Source organism: Gymnoscopelus braueri, assembly GCF_963280865.1.
Source record: "Gymnoscopelus braueri genome assembly, chromosome: 1".
NCBI lineage: Eukaryota > Metazoa > Chordata > Actinopteri > Myctophiformes > Myctophidae > Gymnoscopelus > Gymnoscopelus braueri.
The window spans coordinates 58,055,827-58,077,990 of NC_137603.1; the positions used below are offsets into that span (position 1 = coordinate 58,055,827).

The 22,164-nt window shown below is 43.0% G+C and overlaps 1 protein-coding gene across 2 annotated transcripts in view; it reads left to right on the plus strand.

Annotated features, from left to right (window-relative positions):
• Positions 1-22,164, plus strand: part of LOC308093050 (insulin-like growth factor 1 receptor) — a 114,194-nt gene that overhangs the window by 46,130 nt on the left and 45,900 nt on the right. For both annotated transcript variants that reach the window (XM_080439258.1, XM_080439259.1), the window contains exons 3-9: positions 8,501-8,810; positions 10,836-10,975; positions 11,368-11,512; positions 15,985-16,193; positions 16,673-16,799; positions 17,748-17,980; positions 19,216-19,383. In XM_080439258.1, coding sequence (XP_080295384.1) covers positions 8,501-8,810; positions 10,836-10,975; positions 11,368-11,512; positions 15,985-16,193; positions 16,673-16,799; positions 17,748-17,980; positions 19,216-19,383 — 1,332 coding nt within the window. The remainder of the gene's footprint in view (positions 1-8,500; positions 8,811-10,835; positions 10,976-11,367; positions 11,513-15,984; positions 16,194-16,672; positions 16,800-17,747; positions 17,981-19,215; positions 19,384-22,164) is intronic.

Consider the following 22,164-nt stretch of genomic DNA (forward strand, 5'->3'; position numbering starts at 1 on the left):
TAGCAGGTGGGTACTAAATGTACTGTAATGTGTGCTCTTTGCACCAATGAGGTAGGTATATACTGTACATAACAGAAGTAACCATAAACAGGTCAGCATAAAATAAAAGGTATGTATTCTCAACACAGCATACTGTAATAACATTCAGTAGTTCTCTTTTCACAGGCTCACAATCAATAAAGTTGAGTATTGTATGAGGTAAGTAGGCTACAATGAATGAATGAATTGACACAGCTATCAATGTTAGCATATTCACAGTAGCATCATAGACAATAATAATACAACATTCTGCTATAGTTCACAAATAAGGTGCTCTAATCAACAATATAAGTCTCATAAACAAGTATACTCACAGACATTGCGTCTTAATAAGCATGTAAAGAGGATGGAGACAGATGAACAATTCACACTGACACATTTAGTTAGAGGCACATTGCAACCATGGATTCTCTTCCTGGTCTGAGAACAACATCCTGACTAGACAGGAAATTAAGTCAGTACTGATTTTAACATGTAACTGCCAGCAGGGGGCTCCAAAACAACAAACAGTCTATTCAGTCCAGAACACTCCCGTCTGGGGTCTTTTAATGAGCCCAAATAAACTTTACTTATCACTAGCGTTTTCAGAAGACAAAAGGACCACTTAGGTGACGGGTTGAAAGAACACTTTTAAGGCATCCACCTTTCTCATTCTTCTGTCTTGGATCGGAGAGGTTTTCCTTTTGGCCTGGTTGTCCTTCATCAGGACTACGTCCTCTTCCTTGGGATTAGGCCTGTTTTCTTGCCATTTGTGGCACTGAAGCGTGCTCAGGTACTTCCGACACCTGATCCAAAATGTCTCTAGATTCTGAACACGTCTAAATTCCTCTTTGAAGATTTCTACTTTCCCAGTTTCTCCAAGAGGAGGAGGAGGAAGAGAGGCGCTGGTTTTCTGGATCAACACAGCTGGAGTCGGGATAGGAGGTGTTTCTGAGTCCTTTGAGGCTTCTGTGGTATTAGCTGTGATCAGCGGACATATCTCTGAGTCAGTAAGAGGGTTGACAAGGTCAAAGGTCTCTTTAGGTTCTGTAACGTGAAGGGAAGGATACTGGAGGAAAGCTGGTTCGAGCAGCCAAGTTGTGCTGCTAAGGCAGGCTGCAGTGACTGACCTAGGCCTTTGGTCTGCTGGTTTGTGTTCTGTGGGAATGTCCATTAACTGAGGTTTGTGGTCGCTGGCTGACCGATGGAAGACTGACTGGCCCAAGCTCTCGCCAGTGTCTGTCACTGAGCGATGTGTGGAGAGGTCAGTGCTGAGGGGAAGGCCGGTGATCTTCTCTTTCACTTGGACTTTGCTGGTGCATGGCTGAAGGTAAGGGGCATGGCCATTTTCTAGGATAGAAGTCTTGAAGGTGTTTACTTGAGCTGGTCTGTGTGCAGTCTGTGCACCTCCAATATATACATCACCAACGATGACCCACCCCAAGTCGAGCCTTTGGGCAAATGGGGCGTTGTGTGGGCCATTGATCTGCTCCCGTGCTTTATGCACTTGCAGTATATCTCTTCCCAACAGCAGAATAATGTTGGCCTTTGGATCGAGGGGACGGATCTCCCCGGCGATGTGTTTAAGGTGGCTGTGGTGAAGAGCTGCATTTGAGGTGGGAATCTCAGAGCGGTTGTTTGGAACCTGGTTGCATTCCAGAAGTGTTGGAAGTGGGAGACTAATCTTCTTGTCCACTGACTCGATCATGAAACCGCAGGTCCTTCTGCCTGCTGTCTGCTTGAGCCCTGCACACGTCTTCAGTGTGTATGGTTGTGGATTTCCTTTGATATTAAAGAGTTCGAAGAATTTCGATGTAGCCAGGGACCGATTGCTTTGGTCGTCTAGTATGGCGTACATCCGTTTCGATTCCTCACGATGTCCTCTGGGAAATACGTTGACAAGGCATATCTTTGAGCATGCTCTTTCACTCACTCCGTCTTCACACACCTCAGTGCACTTAGAAGTAACTTCGTAATTGTCAGATTCGTCAGGCTCCCCGCCGTGCTCTGAAGCGTGAGAATCTGACCGTGGCCTCCAAGGAGCTGGGCCTGGATGGAATGCTGAAATGTGGTGGTTGCTCTCACATTCCTTACATTGTATTTCTGTTTTACACTCCTTCGCAAGGTGACTTGTGGATGAGCAGCACCGGAAACATATATAATGCTCTTTCAGGAACAGTTTGCGGTCTTCATAGCTCTTCTCTCTGAAGGCTCTGCATGTCTTTAGTGGATGAGGCATGTCACGGTGGATAGGGCATTGCTTGGTGAGATCTATATTTCTTTTTTGAACCTCCTTTTTGTCTGTGGGTGAAACTTGGGTGTTGTGGACTGCTACAGGTGTGCGATCATACTTGTCTGAATGGTCTCTCTTTGCAGGGGTTGACTGGAAGGAGATGGTATTAAAGCTGGGGTCTGTTCTTGCTCTAGCCTCAGTGCGGATGAAGTCCACAAACACACTGAAAGGTGGGAAATTAACTTTGTGTTGAAGCTTATACTTTGACCCAACTGACATCCACTTTTCCTGGATCCCGTGGGGAAGCTTCTCTACGATTGGGCTGACTCCTCTGGAGTTATCTAGGTAGGAAAGGCCAGGTAGGTTGCCATCTAGCTTTGCGGCTTCCACCTCCATCAACAGATCCCCTAGCTCTCTGAGTTTCTGTGGGTCTTTGTATGCCACCTTCGGAAAGTTGTCCAGTTTGGCAAAGAGGGCATGTTCAATGGCCTCGGGTGAGCCATAGGTTTCTTCCAACCTTTCCCATGTCATATTTAAGCCTCTAGATGGGTATCTGATATTAACAGCCTTCATCCTGCGTGCATGCTCGGATGATTGTTTGCCAAGCCACTTGATGAGAATGTCGAGCTCTTCTCCTGGTGAGAGGTCTAGGCCAGCAATGGCACTTAGGAAGGATGATTTCCAGGCCCAATAGTTCTCTGGCTTATCATCAAAGGCAGTTAGCCCTGTCGTTACCATCTGGCAGCGAGCCATGTATTTGGCTAGGTCAAATGTGGTGATTTGGCCACCTTGGTTATGAGTTTCAATAGGGTTGCGGTGGGGTTGGTAGACAGCAGACTGCTGCTGGCTGCGTTCTTGCTGACCGTCCCCATGCTGCTGCTGCAGCTGCCGACTATGTTGACCGGCATCGGGTACGTAGAGTTGTTGGTCGCCCATGCTCGGTTCCACATCGATGTGCCTGGAGCTCACATATTCACTTAGGTGGATGTTGTGACTTGCATTGGGGAAGGCAGTTTGCATCTGCAGATGTTCACTTGGGAGAACGTTGTGACTTGGAGTGGGGAATGCAGATTGTACATGCACATGTGCACTTGGGAAAGCATTGTGACTTGTAGTGGGCAATGCAAATTTCACTGGACTAGTGTCTTGAGGCCGGTAGAAAATTGAGCTTTTTTCATCCAGGGATGATCTGGCTGGTTGGTGAATGGATTTGACACTGGCTTGATCATTCACATAGTCTGCTGTGCGCTGAAGTTTTTGTTGGAGAGGAACGGGTATTGAAGTACTTTTCGGCAACTCAAGATCTGGTTCCATTAGGCCTGCTTCCATTATTTCTGCCTCAGCTAGAGCAGCATTCATTTCTTTTTCTTGTTGCATAGCTTCTAAGGTGGCCTGGAGACGAGCAGCTTGAACCTTTAACTCTATTTCTTTATTTGCGTAAGCAGCTCTGGCTTGAGCTGCTTGTGCTTTGGCTCTTGCTCGGACGACAGCTATGCTGGCCCTGGAGACTGAAGATTTGTAAGATCCGCATGACAATTTAGATGATGTGGAATGATTATCATCATGCTGTAATGCATCTTCCTGCTTGCTTGTAGCCATGATGATGTGGGATGTAGAAGTGAAGACTTAGCTTGACTTGTAATGTTGAGACTGCAGTGGAGGTGTGCTGTGCTGGCTGACAGCTTGTTGAGTGGGGAATCCTTCCACGCTCTCCTTTCTTCACAGCCTATCCTGTTGCTGTCTTTTCACTGTACTGGTCTCACCAGCGATAGGTTACCCAGTCAGTTAAACACTCAGTTCAATAATTCAAGTAGAAGCCAGGACTTGTTTTTGAAGCTTTACTGAACCAAAGTGTGAAACTGAAACAAAGCATAAACAATACAATATGTTTCAGAATAAAGTACAAATGATCAATTTGCATAGGACAAAGAGGTAAGTAGTATGCATACAGCAGGTGATTAGCAGGTGGGTACTAAATGTACTGTAATGTGTGCTCTTTGCACCAATGAGGTAGGTATATACTGTACATAACAGAAGTAACCATAAACAGGTCAGCATAAAATAAAAGGTATGTATTCTCAACACAGCATACTGTAATAACATTCAGTAGTTCTCTTTTCACAGGCTCACAATCAATAAAGTTGAGTATTGTATGAGGTAAGTAGGCTACAATGAATGAATGAATTGACACAGCTATCAATGTTAGCATATTCACAGTAGCATCATAGACAATAATAATACAACATTCTGCTATAGTTCACAAATAAGGTGCTCTAATCAACAATATAAGTCTCATAAACAAGTATACTCACAGACATTGCGTCTTAATAAGCATGTAAAGAGGATGGAGACAGATGAACAATTCACACTGACACATTTAGTTAGAGGCACATTGCAACCATGGATTCTCTTCCTGGTCTGAGAACAACATCCTGACTAGACAGGAAATTAAGTCAGTACTGATTTTAACATGTAACTGCCAGCAGGGGGCTCCAAAACAACAAACAGTCTATTCAGTCCAGAACACCAATTATGTCAAATAATTGACATACCTACTCTCAGAATTGATTGTGGACTTTGCTCTGCATAGTTATGTATGCCATTGGTTCTCAAAATATAGCGTCACAAGCTAACATTTTTAACTCAAATCTTTGCTTCTGGGGGTCCCTGGAACAACATTTTTGAGATGGCGGTCTGCAGATAATTTTGGAGGTCCTCTCAAAGTTTGAGAATCACTGATGTATGCAACGTAGAAATGCTTTCCACAGCCTTTGTTTATTAGAAATATTGTAATGTGTGTTTACGGAGCTGGTCAGCAGAGTGCCCTGCTGTGCACACACTCGGTAGGTGGCCGTGAGTGTAGACGGTGCACGATGACCTCTCTACTTAATGAGCTGAACTAACTGTTAACACACAAACAGCTTTGTTCTGCCCGAGTAAACCCAGCCTATTTTGGATGTGTGTGTGTGTCTGTGTGTGTCTTGTGTAGTGTCTGGCTCTACTCACTACAGTGCTGACCCCTGTGAACCCACTGGTAGCAACCATGAAGCCAACCCTTTAGACCAGTGGTTTTCAACCCTTTTCATGTCAAGGACCCCTAAATTGATATACATTTGGCTGCGGACGCCCCCATCTGAAAATGTTGTGTGCCAGGGACCCTGAAGAAGCAAAGATTTGAGTAAAACATATTTGCTTAAAAATATATATATATTATATTCAAAGATTTGCACACATTTTCAAGATTTTTCAAAAATAGCAGATCTACAAGCTCGTAGTGCGGCACAGAGTGCCACGCTACGAGCTTGTAGATCTGCTAACATTTCAGATGACTTAACTATGACTAAAACTAAATGGAATTTTATTCAAAAGACTATGTCAAAAACAAAATCTAAATTTGCTGTCAAAATCAACACTAGCTGTTTGTGGTGCACACACTGTCATATAATAGAGTAGCACTGATTTAACACTGTCATAGAGCGCCACACTCTCCTTGCACTGACTTTAAGGCCACTTTAAAGTTGTGTGTCTTGATGTAATGGGTGAGTAAGCTAATGTTGAGTGTGTGTTCACGTGTGCGCGGTTAACCTAGCTCTCCACCGCACCGACGTTGGCGCCGGTAAGTGTTGGAAAGCGCCCGTTGCCGAAGAAATCTGCCGTTGAATGGGCGGTGGGTGCACTGTCCAGTGGTGGAAAGTAACTAAGTACATTTATTTAAGTACTGTACTATGTCATTTTGAGGTATTTCCAATTTCCAATACTTTTACTTCTACTTCACTACATCTCGGACCCAAATATTGCACTTTTACTTACTTGTACTTATTACAAAACATGCATTAACCACTTAGCCCTATATACATTTTGGCCATTTGAAAATAGCCGATCTACAAGCTCACAATGCGTCGCGACGCATTGTGAGCTTGTAGATCTGCTATTTTCAAAAGATTTTTATACATTTGAGAACTTGAAATGGGACATTCTGCATAATGAGTACTTTTACTTTTGGTACTTTATGTACATTTTGATACCAATACTTTTGTACTTTTACCCAAGTACATTTTTAATTCTGGACTTTTACTTGCAATGTACATTTATACATTGCAGTATCGATACTTTTACCTAAGTAAAAAAAAATTAGTACTTTTTTTCCACCACTGACACTGTCCCGTCGGGTCGCACGTTGTAGGGATGCGTCGGACCGCCGGACAGCAGCGGGCTTGTTGTTGAAAAAACACATCAAGCCATAGGCTATTTTTAGCACCATAGTAGCTGTCTGTCTGTCGGTGTCGGCTCTCGGGTGCATTCAGCAACCTTTTTTTCACACCTTTCCCAACCGACTGATCTGACTTCATTCGACTGCCACTCTGTAGTAATCTGTAGTTGTCTGTTTGGTGGAGAGATACCTTTAAGCATCTCTCTAGACCCAGCTGTTTTAATGACAAAGCAAAACACAGCCTGCTGCCATTACTGTCTGTGTGGGGATGACTCATTCACACACACACACACACACACACACACACACACACACACACACACACACACACACACACACACACACACACACACACACACACACACACACACACACACACACACACACACCCTCACAGAGCACTGTTCCCTGCAGAGAACAACCAGTTGCATGTAAACAAGACAGAATGGGCACCCGGTTTCACTGAGTGTGTGTGTGTGTGTGTGCTTGTGCATAGTCATAAGTTGTATAAGTACTATGCGTACGATGCATTCTGAACTAGTAGATCTGCTACTTTTAAATTTGAACCCTGAAAAGTAACAGTTTTGGACATAAAATTAGGTTTCCACCCAACAGAGACTATATTATTATATGCACGTCCACTTGTGTATATATACCGTACATGTATAGGCAAATACAGTACTATAGACCTAGTAGGACAATGACTTTGGCTTTTGTTGTGACAACCACACATAATGACAGGCTTTGTTGTAATAGATCACATTAACCCACTCAAACCGGGAACGCATCTGTGTAACTACTTTAACCATTACTTTGGTAATAAAAAAAAAAAATCATGAACATTTTTGCAAATCTTTAAATGTATCGATATTTTTAAAGCGAACATTTTTAACTCAAATCATTGCTTCTAGGGGGTCCCTGGAACAACATTTTGGGTGGTCCTTGACATGAAAAAAGTTTGAGAACCACTGATATAGCAACATAATAATAATAATAATAAAAAAGGATTAGGAAGACATTTGTTGAAGCAAAGATTTGAGTTATAAATGTTTGCTTAAAAAATACATGTATATTCATACATTTGCACACATTTTCATGATTTTTCAAAAAATAGCAGATCTACAAGCTCTTAGCGCGGCACTCGGTGCCACGCTAAGAGCTTGTAGATCTGCTATTTTTGAATAGCCCAAAAAATCTAAAAATGACACAGATGCGTTCCCGGTCTTAATGGGTTAAGATACCTTGGTGAACAACAGACCGTAGAGGAAATATCAGACGGATAGATTGCAGCTCAGATGCATTATGGGTGAAAAACATCCCTCCAACCCGAGGCTAAACGGTTTGAAAATAATTCTTCCACATAAGCGGAGAGCGTTGCTGTGCATGCCCTGTGTATTTGTTATGATGCGTGCACGACACGTGTGTGTGTGTGTGTGTGTGTGTGTGTGTGTGTGTGTGGTGTGTATGTGTGTCTGCCTCTATGCTTGTCTTGTGTATAATTGTGTGTGAGCCGTGTTTGTGTGTGCAATCTGTGCATGCATGTGTGCGTATGTGTGTGTCTGTGTAACTTCATGTGTTGTGCTTGCAGCGTTGTCGCTTTTTGTTGGAGAAAATCTAGTGGATTTTCTCTCTACATCGGTGACAAACGGAATGAATATGGAGATTAGGGCTCGGCACACTGTCATAATTACGCTGTAACACAATTGCAATGTTGAGGCGTATCTGTGGAACCGAGTAAAACTGAACGTAATGCCTCAACTCCTGCAATTCCAAGTGCTTGTCACCGGGGGGAGGGGGTCAAATTTGATTGATTTGGGGGGTCCCCGTCTGAAAAGTTTGGGAACCCTTTGCTTTAATCCAGTGGTTTTCAACCTTTTTCATGCCAAGGACCCCTAAATTGATATTCATTTGACCACGGACCCCCATCTGAAAATATTTTGTGCCAGGGACCCCCAAAAGGGACCCCCCGGACCACTGGTTGAGAATCACTGCTCTAATCCATGAATCCTTCTCTTATTTTTTTGTCTTGTTTCAAACAGAGTGTCCCGAGAGGTGTGGGCGCGAGCGCCGGGCGTGCACCCAGGAGGGCGAGTGCTGCCACCCTCAGTGTCTGGGCAGCTGCTGGGCGCCGGGCAGCGACCTGGCGTGCGTGGCGTGCGTCCACTACTACCACGAGGGCCGCTGCGTGGCCGACTGCCCCGCCGGCACCTACCGCTTCGAGGGCTGGCGCTGCGTCAGCGAGGACGTCTGCTCCCAGGTCCACCTGCCCGACTCGGACACCTTCGTCATCCACGCCGGGGAGTGCATGCCCGACTGTCCGTCCGGGTACACCCGCACAGATCCTGACAGGTGAGCAATGGGGGAGGATAGGGTGGGTACACCCGCTAGAGTTCTCAACGGGCCTGAAAATTAATTGGGCCCTACTGGGCCGGCCCGAGGCTTGGCCCGGCCCGAACAATTACCATACGCTTAGGCCCGAAAACCCGAACAACCCGTAAAGGTGTCAACATGTGCTAAATGTCCTCAAAGTCACGCATCCAGCAAGCCTTGAACTGAGCAGATTGGACCTTCTGTTCCAGAGACAATGGCCAAAACATCTTGAAAACGGCCACTTTCGCTTCGTTTTGGCCATTGTCGCCCGTTTGTTTTTATAACACAGCCTAGGAAGTTTGAATGGCAACAAACTAGACACCTGAGTAAAGTTCACTTAGAGCTGCATCCAACACAGCCACTGCCATTTCCTTCGGCCTTACCGTTAGGCCGCTAGGGGCAGTTGAACTGTATTTTTTGGGGGTAATACATTTTTTTCCCCTTTTATTTATCTATCTTCACGGAACATGAGACGAGGCCCGGCCCTACCAATTAGCATAGATTTTGGGCCCGACCCACCCCGAAAGCGTCGGGTAGGGTCGGGCTGTAAAGGTTTTATCAACTGATATTAATGTAAACACACACGGGTAAATCCAAGATCAATTTATATAAAATGAGAATCATTTCGGATTCGTCCAACATTAGAATCGCGATTCGTATTCAAATCGTTTTTTTTCTGACACCCCTTGTGAAATACCGGGGGGGGGGGGCAACTTGGGCAAAAAAAAAAAAAAAGAAGGAATCAAAGAAAGACAAGAAGGTATCTGCATATTTACACACAGCATATCCATCCAAACATGATGTACATTAAGGTATTAGAGATAAGGTGCGTGAGCATACAGTAGCAGCTGGTATATACTGTTCATGCCTTAGACATTAGTGTAAGAAGAGTATCGGTGAGATTAAGGTGCAGAGTATCAGCTAGTGTCAAGTTCAACCACAAGAGGTTGCTTTTAGGGGTGGAGAGGTTGTCCTCTGTCGCTACAAGGGACGTGTACAGTACACCCACTAGGACCCAGTGGTTCCTGAACTGGGGGTCGATTAGCTTAACCCATTCAGACTGGGAACGCATCTGTGTCATTTTTAGATTTCTTTAGCTGTTCAAAAATAGCAGATCTACAAGCTCATAGCGCGGCACTCAATCTGCTATTTTTGAAAAATCGTGAACATTTGTGCAAATCTTTGAATACATAAATTTTTTAAAGCAGATTTTTTTTACTCAACTCTTTGCTTTTGGGTCGGTCCCTGGAACAAAACATTTTGAGATGGGGGTCCGCAGTTCTGCTATTTTTGAAAAATCGTGAACATTTTTGAAAATCTTTATATTCTTATATTTTTAAGTGAACATTTTTAACTCATGTTACAACTTCTGGGGGTCCCTGGAACAAAATATTTTGAGATGGGGGTTCACGGCCAAATACATTTTGGGTGGTCCTTAACATGAAAAAGTTTGAGAACCACTTACAGCAACAAATGTTGCACAAAATGTCCACGATTATTCCCCCAAAAATAGCAGATCTTGTAGATCTGCTATTTTTGAATAGCCAAAGAAATCGTAAAATGACACACAGATGCGTTCCCGGTCTTAATGGGTTATTGTCTAACATTGTTTTCTCACTCAGCAGTAAACACACAGTAGGCCTACAGTATAAGTGTATACAGGGTATCTGCACATTCTAAAGTTACAATGAAATGACTTTTAAGACCATTTTAATACCGAATTGACCAAATTGTCAAATATTACGTAAGAAAGAGGCAAACATTGTGAAAATAGCCGATTGAGCTTGTGGTCTGGCTATTTTCACAATATGTATCTGTGGAAACAAAACGTTAATGCCTCAACTCCTGCAATTCCAAGTGCTTGTCTGGGTGGGGGGTCCCCAGTTCAAACATGATTCTTTTGGGGGCCGGTCACGGCCTGAAAAGTTTGGGAACCCTTGGTTTAGGAGAACGACATGTAAAAGATCTCTATATTCTCTTTCTCTCCCCTCCTCTCCTCTGCAGTATGTTCTGTTCAGCATGTGATGGACTGTGTGATAAGATCTGTGATGAGAAAGTCACCATTGACTCGGTGAACGCTGCTCAGCTGCTCAAAGGCTGCACGGTCATCAAGGGCAACATCCACATCAACATACGTAGAGGATGTAAGTATACTGCCGTTACCATGGTTACTGCCAATCAGTGGTGGAAAAAGTACTCACATTCTTTACTTACTGTAAGTAAAAGTACCAATACTGCAATATAGAAATACTCTGTTACAAGTAAAAGTCCAGAATTCAAAATTTACTTGAGTAAAAGTACAAAAGTATTGGCATCCAAATGTACTTAAAGTACCAAAAGTACCAAAAATACTAACATTTGAAAATAGCAGATTTACAAGCTCACAACACGTTGCGATGCGTTGTGAGCTTGTAGATCGTAAGTAAGTCTGATGACCCCCTGTTAAAGATCCCTGATGTAATCTGTGTGTGTGTGTGCGTGTGAGCGAGCGAGCGAGAGTAGGACCTGTGATACTGAATCTCTCTCTCTCCATCAGATAACATCATGTCAGAGCTGGAGAGTTTCATGGGATTGATCAAGAGAGTGACGGGTTATGTCCGCATCACACACTCTCACACACTGGTGTCTCTGTCCTTCCTCAAGAACCTCCGCTTCATCGACGGAGACGAACTTCTGGAAGAGTATGTGAACACACACACACACACACACACACACACACACACACACACACACACACACACACACACGACAACACTAGGGCTGCACGATTATGGCCAAAATGATTATCATGATTATTTTGACCATTATTGCGATCATGATCATTCATCACGATTATTCACTGAGTTCAGTGACTTTTTTTTTTACACAAGCATATCACTGCTTTCACATTCATGTTGTGATACTGTACATCCCTGCTAATGTAGGTTTGAATACAAATAAAACTGATTAAAATGTGATTAATTATGCAGCCGTACACGGCACATAGCGAATAAAGCATACTTTTAACTCACATTTACCTTTAAGCATTTGGTTTTTGACCTTGGTATCATTTAAAGCCTATGCTGGATCATGAACATCTTACAACAGTCAAAACGGCTTGTAAATGCATTCTCTGGATCAAATTCTGGCCACTGAAAAAATCTGAAATAACAATTTAATGCCATTAACTGATGCAACAACACAGGGAGATGAAGTGACGTGTATACCAACATTTTAAGGGATAGTTCACCCCAAAAAAGACTTTTTTTTCTATCAATTACACACCCCATGAAGCCTAGAATTCATGGAGATTTTTTTGTTTTTGTCACATTCCTAAGCCAATAATTTGATGACCGGTGGAAAGATGCTAATGTCTCCAGTCATCAAATTATTGTCTTAGGAATGTGACAAAAACAAAATAATCTCCATGAATACAAGGCTCCATGGGGTGAGTAATCCATGCAAAAAAAAGTCATCATACATCAACATCATAAGACTAGCGCAAACGTTACTGTCTGGAAACGTTTTAATTACAGACATGTGGCATGCCTGTAGAACCAGCGTACCAGCTTTGAAAATAACAGGGTTTGGGTCAGTGGTTCTCAACCTGTGCGTCGGGACCCCTGGGGTGGGGGGGGGGGTCCCCACATGATTTTTGTTGGGTCCCCAGATGACAGTAAAGTGAAGATTTAATGACTTTTGAGACCCTTTTAATACCTTGACAAAAAAGATTACTGCATCAAAGTAATCAACAAACTATACTATAAAAACTGGTCAAACATTGGCCAAATTGTCAAATAATATAAGAAAGAGGCAAAATGTTTGAAAATAGCTGATCTTGCGAGCTTGTAGATCGGCTATTTTCACAATATTTCTCTGTGGAACCGAATCAAACAAAATGTAATGCCTCAACTCCTACAATTCCAAGTGTTTGTCAGGCTGGGGGGGTCCCCAGTTGAAAGAAATATGAATATTTTGGGGGTCCCTAGTTCAAATATGATTCTTTTGGGGGTCCCCTGTTCAAATATGATTATTTTGGGGGTCCCCTGTTCAAATATGATTATTTTGGGGGTCCCCTGTTCAAATATGATTATTTTGGGGGTCCCCAGTTCAAATATGATTATTTTGGGGGTGGTGGTTTGGGTGATGTAGTGATCAACTTGCCCCACCAAAACCAAGTTGCTTTATTTCAGATAAGTCAGTGCAAAGCAGTGGTTCGGGTCCTTGGGGGGACCCCTGGGGTCCCGGTCTGAATGGGTTCAAAACTAACATAACCAAAAACATCTCCTGAACCACAGACTGGTTCAAAATAAATCTCTATTGGATATAATCAGTTCTACTGAAGGCTTGGGGACAGCACAAACGGTATACATAAAATAAAAAGCGTTTTAAAATCAGAAATGTCCCTTTAACGGCCAGCAGAGTGTTTCCGTCACATTCCTCCCTTTTATGTGTGTGTGTGTGTGTGTGTGTGTGTGGCGGTGAGCGTTACCATGGGAACAGAGCAGTGGAATTGTACTGCGGTGGTGTTGGAATGTGAACAGAGAAGAAGAGTCGCATAACAAGTCAAGGACACCGTGTGTGTGTGTGTGTGTGTGCGCGTGTGCCTGTATCCTGTGTATATACTGTAAATGACAGTGTTATGCTGTACGTTGACGTGCCTTGCTCGATGAAGCCTTGACAGTACAGTAGTTGTTCAGTTTGGATTGATCGATTGAATACTTTTTTTTAAAGTCAGAGATATAAACAGCACATGGTACATTAAGACATTGGTTCCCAAAGTGGGGTATCAATAAAAAACAAACGCATTATCTAATATCTACATATTTACACATTGTACCTCAGGTAAGACATACAGTTGCATGAGCATAGCAGCAGATATATACCGGCTATTTTCAGCAATGATTTTTGCGGATCCGGATCTTCAATAGTAAAATCATCAGGAAGCTGACATTTTTGATTTAAAAAACAAACAGTACTGGGTTTGGTGATCAATATTGTGTTCGTTTACTTGCTAAAAGAGTGACTTTGAGAGCTGTTTTACCATACAATGTAAGTCAATGAGAAGCATATTTTGAATTATCAATTTCTAATCAAAGGAACAATTCATGTCATCACCTCAAGGTGCATCAGTAATCCCATACAACTTATCGTCCATGCCTGCTGTGCTGATACGATATTATGGAACAAATATAGGCGCCATTTATCTTCATTATTCCTTCCTATGTTTGACTTGTTAAATATTACATTATGATAAAAAAGAAGGGGGAAAAAAAGAAAATCACACATTTGTTCTCTCTATTCAGAGTAAACCTTTATACGGCTAGATCAAACACATTTTTTTGACTCTGGGAGAGAGAGAGAGAGATCAAACAAAGCCGCATCATAATGATAGGCAGCTTTGGAGTAGTTAATTAAACACACTGACACAAAGGCAGGTCAACTAGGTGTTCACAGAACAGAGATGTTGACACGCCGCGAACACCACAGTCGTTCAGCTGACTCACTCTCATCAGCAGACACTCACAATAATTATAATAGCAATAATAACTGTACAATAGGCAAGCCTAGGCTTCAGTTCCTTCATCGCTTCAGTGGTTCTCAACCTGTGGGTCTCGATCCCCAGGGAGGTCCCCACATGATTTTTTTTTTTTGGGGGGGGGGGGGGGGGTCCCCAGATGATTTGCTTAACGTGCAACATTGTTTACTCACTCAACAGTAAACAAACCAACATGCAGTGTAAAGGCGGTTACACACCGGCGGATATACGCAAAATTCGGACTTGTTCCGAATAATTAAAAGACGCTTTTTCGCTTCGCTTTTTCGCTTTTTCGCTCCATGTAAGCTTGCATTGACTTCATAAGGTTTTGGTGTGTGTAAGGACCTTAAGTGTATACAGGGTATCTGCACATTTCTAAAAAAATAAAAGACCATTACTGTGTAGATCGGCTATTGTTATTATATCTAAATATAATAAATATATTTATCTGTGGAAACGAGTAAAACTTGCCTCAACTCCTACAATTCCAAGTGCTTCTCAGGTTGGGGGGTCCCCTGTTCAAATATGATTGTTTTGGGGGGGGTCCCCTGTTTAAATATGAGATTTTTTTTTGGGGGGGGGGGTCCCCTGTTCAAATATGATTATTTTGGGGGGTCGCGGCCTGAAAAGGTTGAGAGCCACTGACGTATAGAGGCTGAGCAGTAAGCAACACAAGGTTCAGAACCATGGTCCTACACACACGCACAAATACATACTGTACATAAAGCCAGCTTATGCATGCATACAGTAAAACCACACCAAGACCTTCAAATACAAATATACAATGATACACACACACACACACACACACACACACACACACACACACACACACACACACACACACACACACACACACACCAGACATTCCACCAGACATTCCTATCTTGTTTTTCTCTCGCACACACCTCAGAATTGTCTGGAAGTTTTTTTTTCCCCATAGATAATGTCCAAGGTCACAGACCAACACAAGAACACACACACACACACACACACACACACACACCCACACCCACACCCCCACACCCCCACCCCCACCCCCACACACACACACACACACACACACACACACACACACACACACACACACACACACACACACTCATTCCTTCAGCCTTGAGACACACAAAAACAAATGTAGATATAAAAAACCCACACATCCTGAGTAGTTATCTGTTATGGAATGTTGCTGTCTCAAGGACTACATAGCATCCGTACACAACTAACTCCTTCTCTTCTCTTCTCTTCTCTCCTCTTCTCTTCTCTTCTCTTCTCTTCTCTTCTCTTCTCTTCTCTTCTCTTCTCTTCTCTTCTCTTCTCTTCTCTTCTCTTCTCTTCTCTTCTCTCCTCTTCTCTCCTCTTCTCTATCCCTTCTCTCTTCTCTCTCTCCTCTCTAACTCTTCTCTCCTTCTCTAACTCTTCTCTCCTTCTCTATCTCTTCTCTATTTATCTCTTCTATATCTCTTCTATCCTTGTCTATTCTCTATATCTTCGCTATCTCTTCTCTCCTCTTCTCCTCTTATCTCTATCTCATCTCTTCTTTATCTCTTCTCTTTATCTCTTCTCTATCACTTCTCCTCTTCTCATCTCCATCTCTTCTCTTTCGTTGTTTCTCTCTCTCTCTCTCTCTGGCAGAACGTATGCCTTCTCTGTGTTTGACAACCAGCAGCTGCAGTACTTGTGGGACTGGAAGCAGCACAACCTGACCATCGGAGCGGGGAAGATGTTCTTCAGAGCCAACCCCAAGCTCTGCCCGTCCGAGATCAAGAAGATGTGGCAGAAGACCGGCGTGCCGGGGACCTGCGGAGAGAACGACTGCCGCAACAACGGAGACCGTGCAAGCTGTAAGAGAAGAGAGAACATCGTTAAAACCCATTAAGACCGGGAACGCATCTGTGTCATTTTAAGATTTCTTTGGGCTTTTCAAAAATAGCAGATAGTTTTTAAAAGAATCGTGAAAATGTGTGTACTGTGCGCTTTGAATATATACATGTTTAACACAACACAAATGTTCATGATTTCTCAAAACAAATAGCAGATCTACAAGCTATGAGCTTGTAGATCTTTAGATGTAGATTTTTGAATAGCCCAAAGTATAAAATAATGGTTATAGCTAACAATCTAAAATGACACAGTATACGTTCCCGGATTGAATGGGTTAAACCCTACTATACTTTGTTTACCCGGGGTCTATAATTGGTCCCTCCTTTTTCCCCTCTACACCAAATCCCTTTGCTGAACATAGGAGGGTCTACTACAAGCTCACGCAATCTGCTTTTTTCTGCTGTATGTAAAGTGTGCGTGTGTTTGTTTTTCTGTCCAGGTGAAAGCACCCTGCTGAAGTTCAAGTCCAACACCACGCGGAGCACCCGGATCAAACTCACCTGGCAGAGATACCGACCGCCCGACTACCGAGACCTCATCAGCTTCATAGTGTACTATAAAGAGGCGTAAGTTAACCATCAGCCTAAGAAAGCCCTGAGCAGTGTCCATTTCCTCGACTAAAACTATGACGACAAATGTTCGTCGACTACCTATTTTCACTGACGAAAACTAAATAAAAACTACGCTATGGTGACTAAAACTAAGACTATATATATTGATAATTTCGTCAACAAATAAAAACTAGACTAGTAGCGACACCTCCTAGGCCATTAATGAGAGCTGCATGGGGAATTTGGCACTTCCTTATTGGCTTTATTTTAACAACCGGATGCTTGCCTGCTCTAACGATACTTCCCATTTTTATTGATTTGAATACTTCATGAACAGTTCGCAAAAAGTACAGAGGTACAACAGTTGTACAATAATGTTAAAAGGATAACTGAAAAAGCCCTGAGGGCTTGTTTCCATTGTGGTCCTCCTGTGTATTCATTTCATCAAGACCTATAAAGACATACAATACTATACAAGAAATCATCAATACTAGGAGCAGTAAAAGCATATTTACAGAAAAACAGTGGGGGTTTTATTTCTTTTGGCAAGCTAGAAGACTTGTCTAGGTCCAGTTGTAAATTGCAGGTGCTCTTATATGGCGGTTTTGAAGGAGGGTAGGGAGTTGCACTTTTTATTTATTGATTTATTTTAAAAATATTTTTTGGGGGGCTTTTTATGCCTTTATTTATAGAGGGATTGGGAAAGTAGGCTGACAGGAAGAGAGATGTGGGGGGGGGGGGGTGACACGCAGCAAAGGTCGTCAGGAACGGGAGTCGAACCCACGACACGCTGTCAGGCTGGCATTGCAGCCTAGGGTGCCTGGACCGTCACGCTACGGCCCAGGCCTGGGGGAGTCGCACTTTTTGATGGCTGGCGGTAGGACAGTCCACATTTTGGTGGCATAACAGTAGAATGAATTCATCCCCATGTTTTTTTGCCGAACCCGTGTCCTCCAAAAACAGACCCTTCCAGAACATCACAGAGTTCGACGGGCAGGAGGGCTGTGGCTCCAACAGCTGGAACATGGTGGACGTGGAGCTGAGGCGAGACGACGCCGACCCCGGCGTCCTGCTGTCGGCCCTGAAGCCCTTCACCCAGTACGCCGTGTTCGTCAAGGCCGTCACCCTGATGGTGGAGGACAAACACATGCCCGGGGCCAAGAGTCAGGTGGTCTACGTACGCACCAGCCCCGCAGGTATAAACTGGCAAAACACACCCATGGCTTTATTTACGATTCCAAAATGCAGCGGTGGGAAAAAGTACTCAGATATTTTTACGTAAGTAAAAGTACTAAAATGTTTGAAAATAGCCAATCTACAAGCTCGCAACGCGTCGCGAGCTTGTAGATCTGCTATTTTCAAATAGCCTATGTATAAGATAGGGCTAAAGTGGTTAATGTATGTTTTATAATATAATAATTTATATCTGCAAAGTAACTAGCAACTAAAGTTTTCAAATAATTGTAGTGGAGTAAAAAGTACGATATTTGCCTCTGTGAGATGTAGTGTTGTTGAAGTAAAAGTACTGAAAATTGGAAATACTCCAGTAAAGTAAAAATCACACCCTGTGTGAAGTGGGCGGTGTCTTGCTAGCTAATCACAATACTGAATGGAGTCAACCAATCATGTACAAAAGATAAATACATTTATTGAAACACTCTTTATGATGGACGAAACCATAACTCGAAAAAAACCAAGTTTTGGTTTTTTTCGAGTTATGGTTGCTTATATAGGGCTATGCACATGTGTCATGTGACACTGGCCAATCACAGTCCTGAATAGACTGTGATTGGCCAATCACAGCGCAGGATAATTCTACAAATTTCCTGGGCCCAGATCTCAGCGCAGGAAAATGTACATTTTTCCAAATCTCACTTATAGGGGCGGTTTCACCGCCCAAAAAATCACACCCTGTGTGATGTGGGCGGTGTCTTGCTAGCTAATCACAATACTGAATGGAGTCAACCAATCATGTACAAAAGATAAATACATTTATTGAAACACTCTTTATGATGGAAGAAACCATAACTTAAAAAAAACCAATTTGTTTTTTTTTAAGTTATGGTTTCTTATATAGGGCTATGCACATGTGTCATGTGACACTGGCCAATCACAGTCCTGAATAGACTGTGATTGGCCAATCACGGTGCAGGGTTAGGCGGGGTACATTTTTGGCCAATCACAGTTTGTTGTACAAATATCCAAACCTCACTTATAGGGGCGGTTTCACCGCCCAAAAATACCTCATAATTGTACTTAAGTACAGTACTTGAGTACATTAGTACTTAGTTACTTTACACTTAGTTACTTTACACCACTATCCAAACGTTTGTCCTATAATGACATGCCCAAAATAGGGATGCCAGGGTTCATGTGGTTAACCCCCTTCTGTTCCCCTCTCTGTCTGTCTGTCTGTCTGTCTCTCTCTCAGCTCCCAGCATGCCTCTGGATGTGAGGGCGTACTCCAACTCCTCCACCCACCTGGTGGTGCGCTGGTCTCCACCCATCTCTCCCAACGGGAACCACACCTACTACCTGCTCCGCTGGCAACGGCAGTCTGAGGACCGAGAGCTGTACCAGCACAACTACTGCTCTAAAGGTTAGAGAGCACACACACACACACACACCCACACCCACACACACACACACACCCCTGTTTGTTTAGACTACTTTTGGGTACGGATGTCAGGACACCCCCCTTTCGGGGGCTACCCTTTCTGAATGGGTTAGAGAGAAGCTGTGACCACTGTTGGTGTTCAGAGGGTGCCCACTTTACCAATATGTCTTGATATTTTTGATTTAAGCTTTATTTTAAAAGTATGATTTTTTACCCTGAGATTGGGGACAATCATATTTAACCCACTTTTCGGGACTTGGGCGGGGCTTATTTCACACAACAGGAAGTCACCTTTGGGGCTTTGGTCTATACACACAGCCTACTTTAAGCCACCTTTGGGGTTCTGGGGACATATCCTGGCTGCTCTATACTGCACTTTTCAGTGATATCATCTGTTATGCTATGTCACTAAAATGTGGAATGCCCTACCAAAGGCTCTAAAGGAGAATAAATCCCTACTCTCCTTCAAAACCGCCCTAAAAGAGCACCTACAGGAGGTTGCAAATTGAAACTGGCCCCTGTAAAAAAAAACATAGCCTCCCACCCCCGACCTGTTTCACTGTAAATAGTCCTCTTCAATTTTTTTATTTTATTTTTGTAAATAACTATTACATGCTGTTCCACATAGTGTTGCTGTTTATCTGATCAATGTTTCTATGAATTGAGTACAAAGGACCACAATTGAAACAAGCTTGGCTTTTTGTGTAGATCCTTTTAGCAGACCTTGTATTCTAAACTGTTTAAGCTTTTTGTTTGCAAACTGCTAATAAAGTATTCAATCAATCAATCAATCAATCAATGCCTTCTCTGTATTGTCACTTTCCATGTCACAAGCATGTCACTGTTCAAAAAGAACTAGGGCCTGTTTCACAAAGGGTAGATTAGGATTTAGCAGATATCCTGGCTTAAACAAGCCAGGCTCAGCCATGACTCGGTTTCACGAAGGAAATCCCGCTTTAGTTATCATGGAAACTTAGCTGTGAAGTTAGCTTGCTCCGGACCAGGATAACGGCCAAGCTTTATTAATCCGTGTCCTGTTGTTCAAGTTTTGTGAAACAGCTTTGGGGTATTAGGCTATACACAAACTACTGTAAGCCACCTTTGGGGTATTAGGCTATACACAAACTACTGTAAGCCACCTTTGGGGTATTAGGCTAGTATACACAAACTACTGTAAGCCACCTTTGGGGTATTAGGTTATACACAAACTACTGTAAGCCACCTTTGGGGTATTAGGCTAGTATACACAAACTACTGTAAGCCACCTTTGGGGTATTAGGCTAGTATACACAAACTACTGTAAGCCACCTTTGGGGTATTAGGCTATACACAAACTACTGTAAGCCACCTTTGGGGTATTAGGCTAGTATACACAAACTACTGTAAGCCACCTTTGGGGTATTAGGCTATACACAAACTACTGTAAGCCACCTTTGGGGTATTAGGCTAGTATACACAAACTACTGTAAGCCACCTTTGGGGTATTAGGCTAGTATACACAAACTACTGTAAGCCACCTTTGAGGTATTAGGCTATACACAAACTACTGTAAGCCACCTTTGGGGTATTAGGCTATACACAAACTACTGTAAGCCACCTTTGGGGTATTAGGCTAGTATACACAAACTACTGTAAGCCACCTTTGGGGTATTAGGTTATACACAAACTACTGTAAGCCACCTTTGGGGTATTAGGCTAGTATACACAAACTACTGTAAGCCACCTTTGGGGTATTAGGCTATACACAAACTACTGTAAGCCACCTTTGGGGTATTAGGCTAGTATACACAAGCTACTGTAAGCCACCTTTGGGGTATTAGGCTATACACAAACTACTGTAAGCCACCTTTGGGGTATTAGGCTAGTATACACAAACTACTGTAAGCCACCTTTGGGGTATTAGGCTAGTATACACAAACTACTGTAAGCCACCTTTGGGGTATTAGGCTATACACAAACTACTGTAAGCCACCTTTGGGGTATTAGGCTATACACAAACTACTGTAAGCCACCTTTGGGGTATTAGGCTAGTATACACAAACTACTGTAAGCCACCTTTGGGGTATTAGGCTAGTATACACAAACTACTGTAAGCCACCTTTGGGGTATTAGGTTATACACAAACTACTGTAAGCCACCTTTGGGGTATTAGGTTATACACAAACTACTGTAAGCCACCTTTGGGGTATTAGGCTAGTATACACAAACTACTGTAAGCCACCTTTGGGGTATTAGGCTAGTATACACAAACTACTGTAAGCCACCTTTGGGGTATTAGGCTATACACAAACTACTGTAAGCCACCTTTGGGGTATTAGGCTAGTATACACAAGCTACTGTAAGCCACCTTTGGGGTATTAGGCTAGTATACACAAACTACTGTAAGCCACCTTTGGGGTATTAGGCTATACACAAACTACTGTAAGCCACCTTTGGGGTATTAGGCTATACACAAACTACTGTAAGCCACCTTTGGGGTATTAGGCTAGTATACACAAACTACTGTAAGCCACCTTTGGGGTATTAGGCTATACACAAACTACTGTAAGCCACCTTTGGGGTATTAGGCTAGTATACACAAACTGCTGTAAGCCACCTTTGGGGTATTAGGTTATACACAAACTACTGTAAGCCACCTTTGGGGTATTAGGTTATACACAAACTACTGTAAGCCACCTTTGGGGTATTAGGTTATACACAAACTGATAGATTGTGGGGTCTACTTTTCTCAAATCACAAACACAGGAAGTACATTTTGGGGTC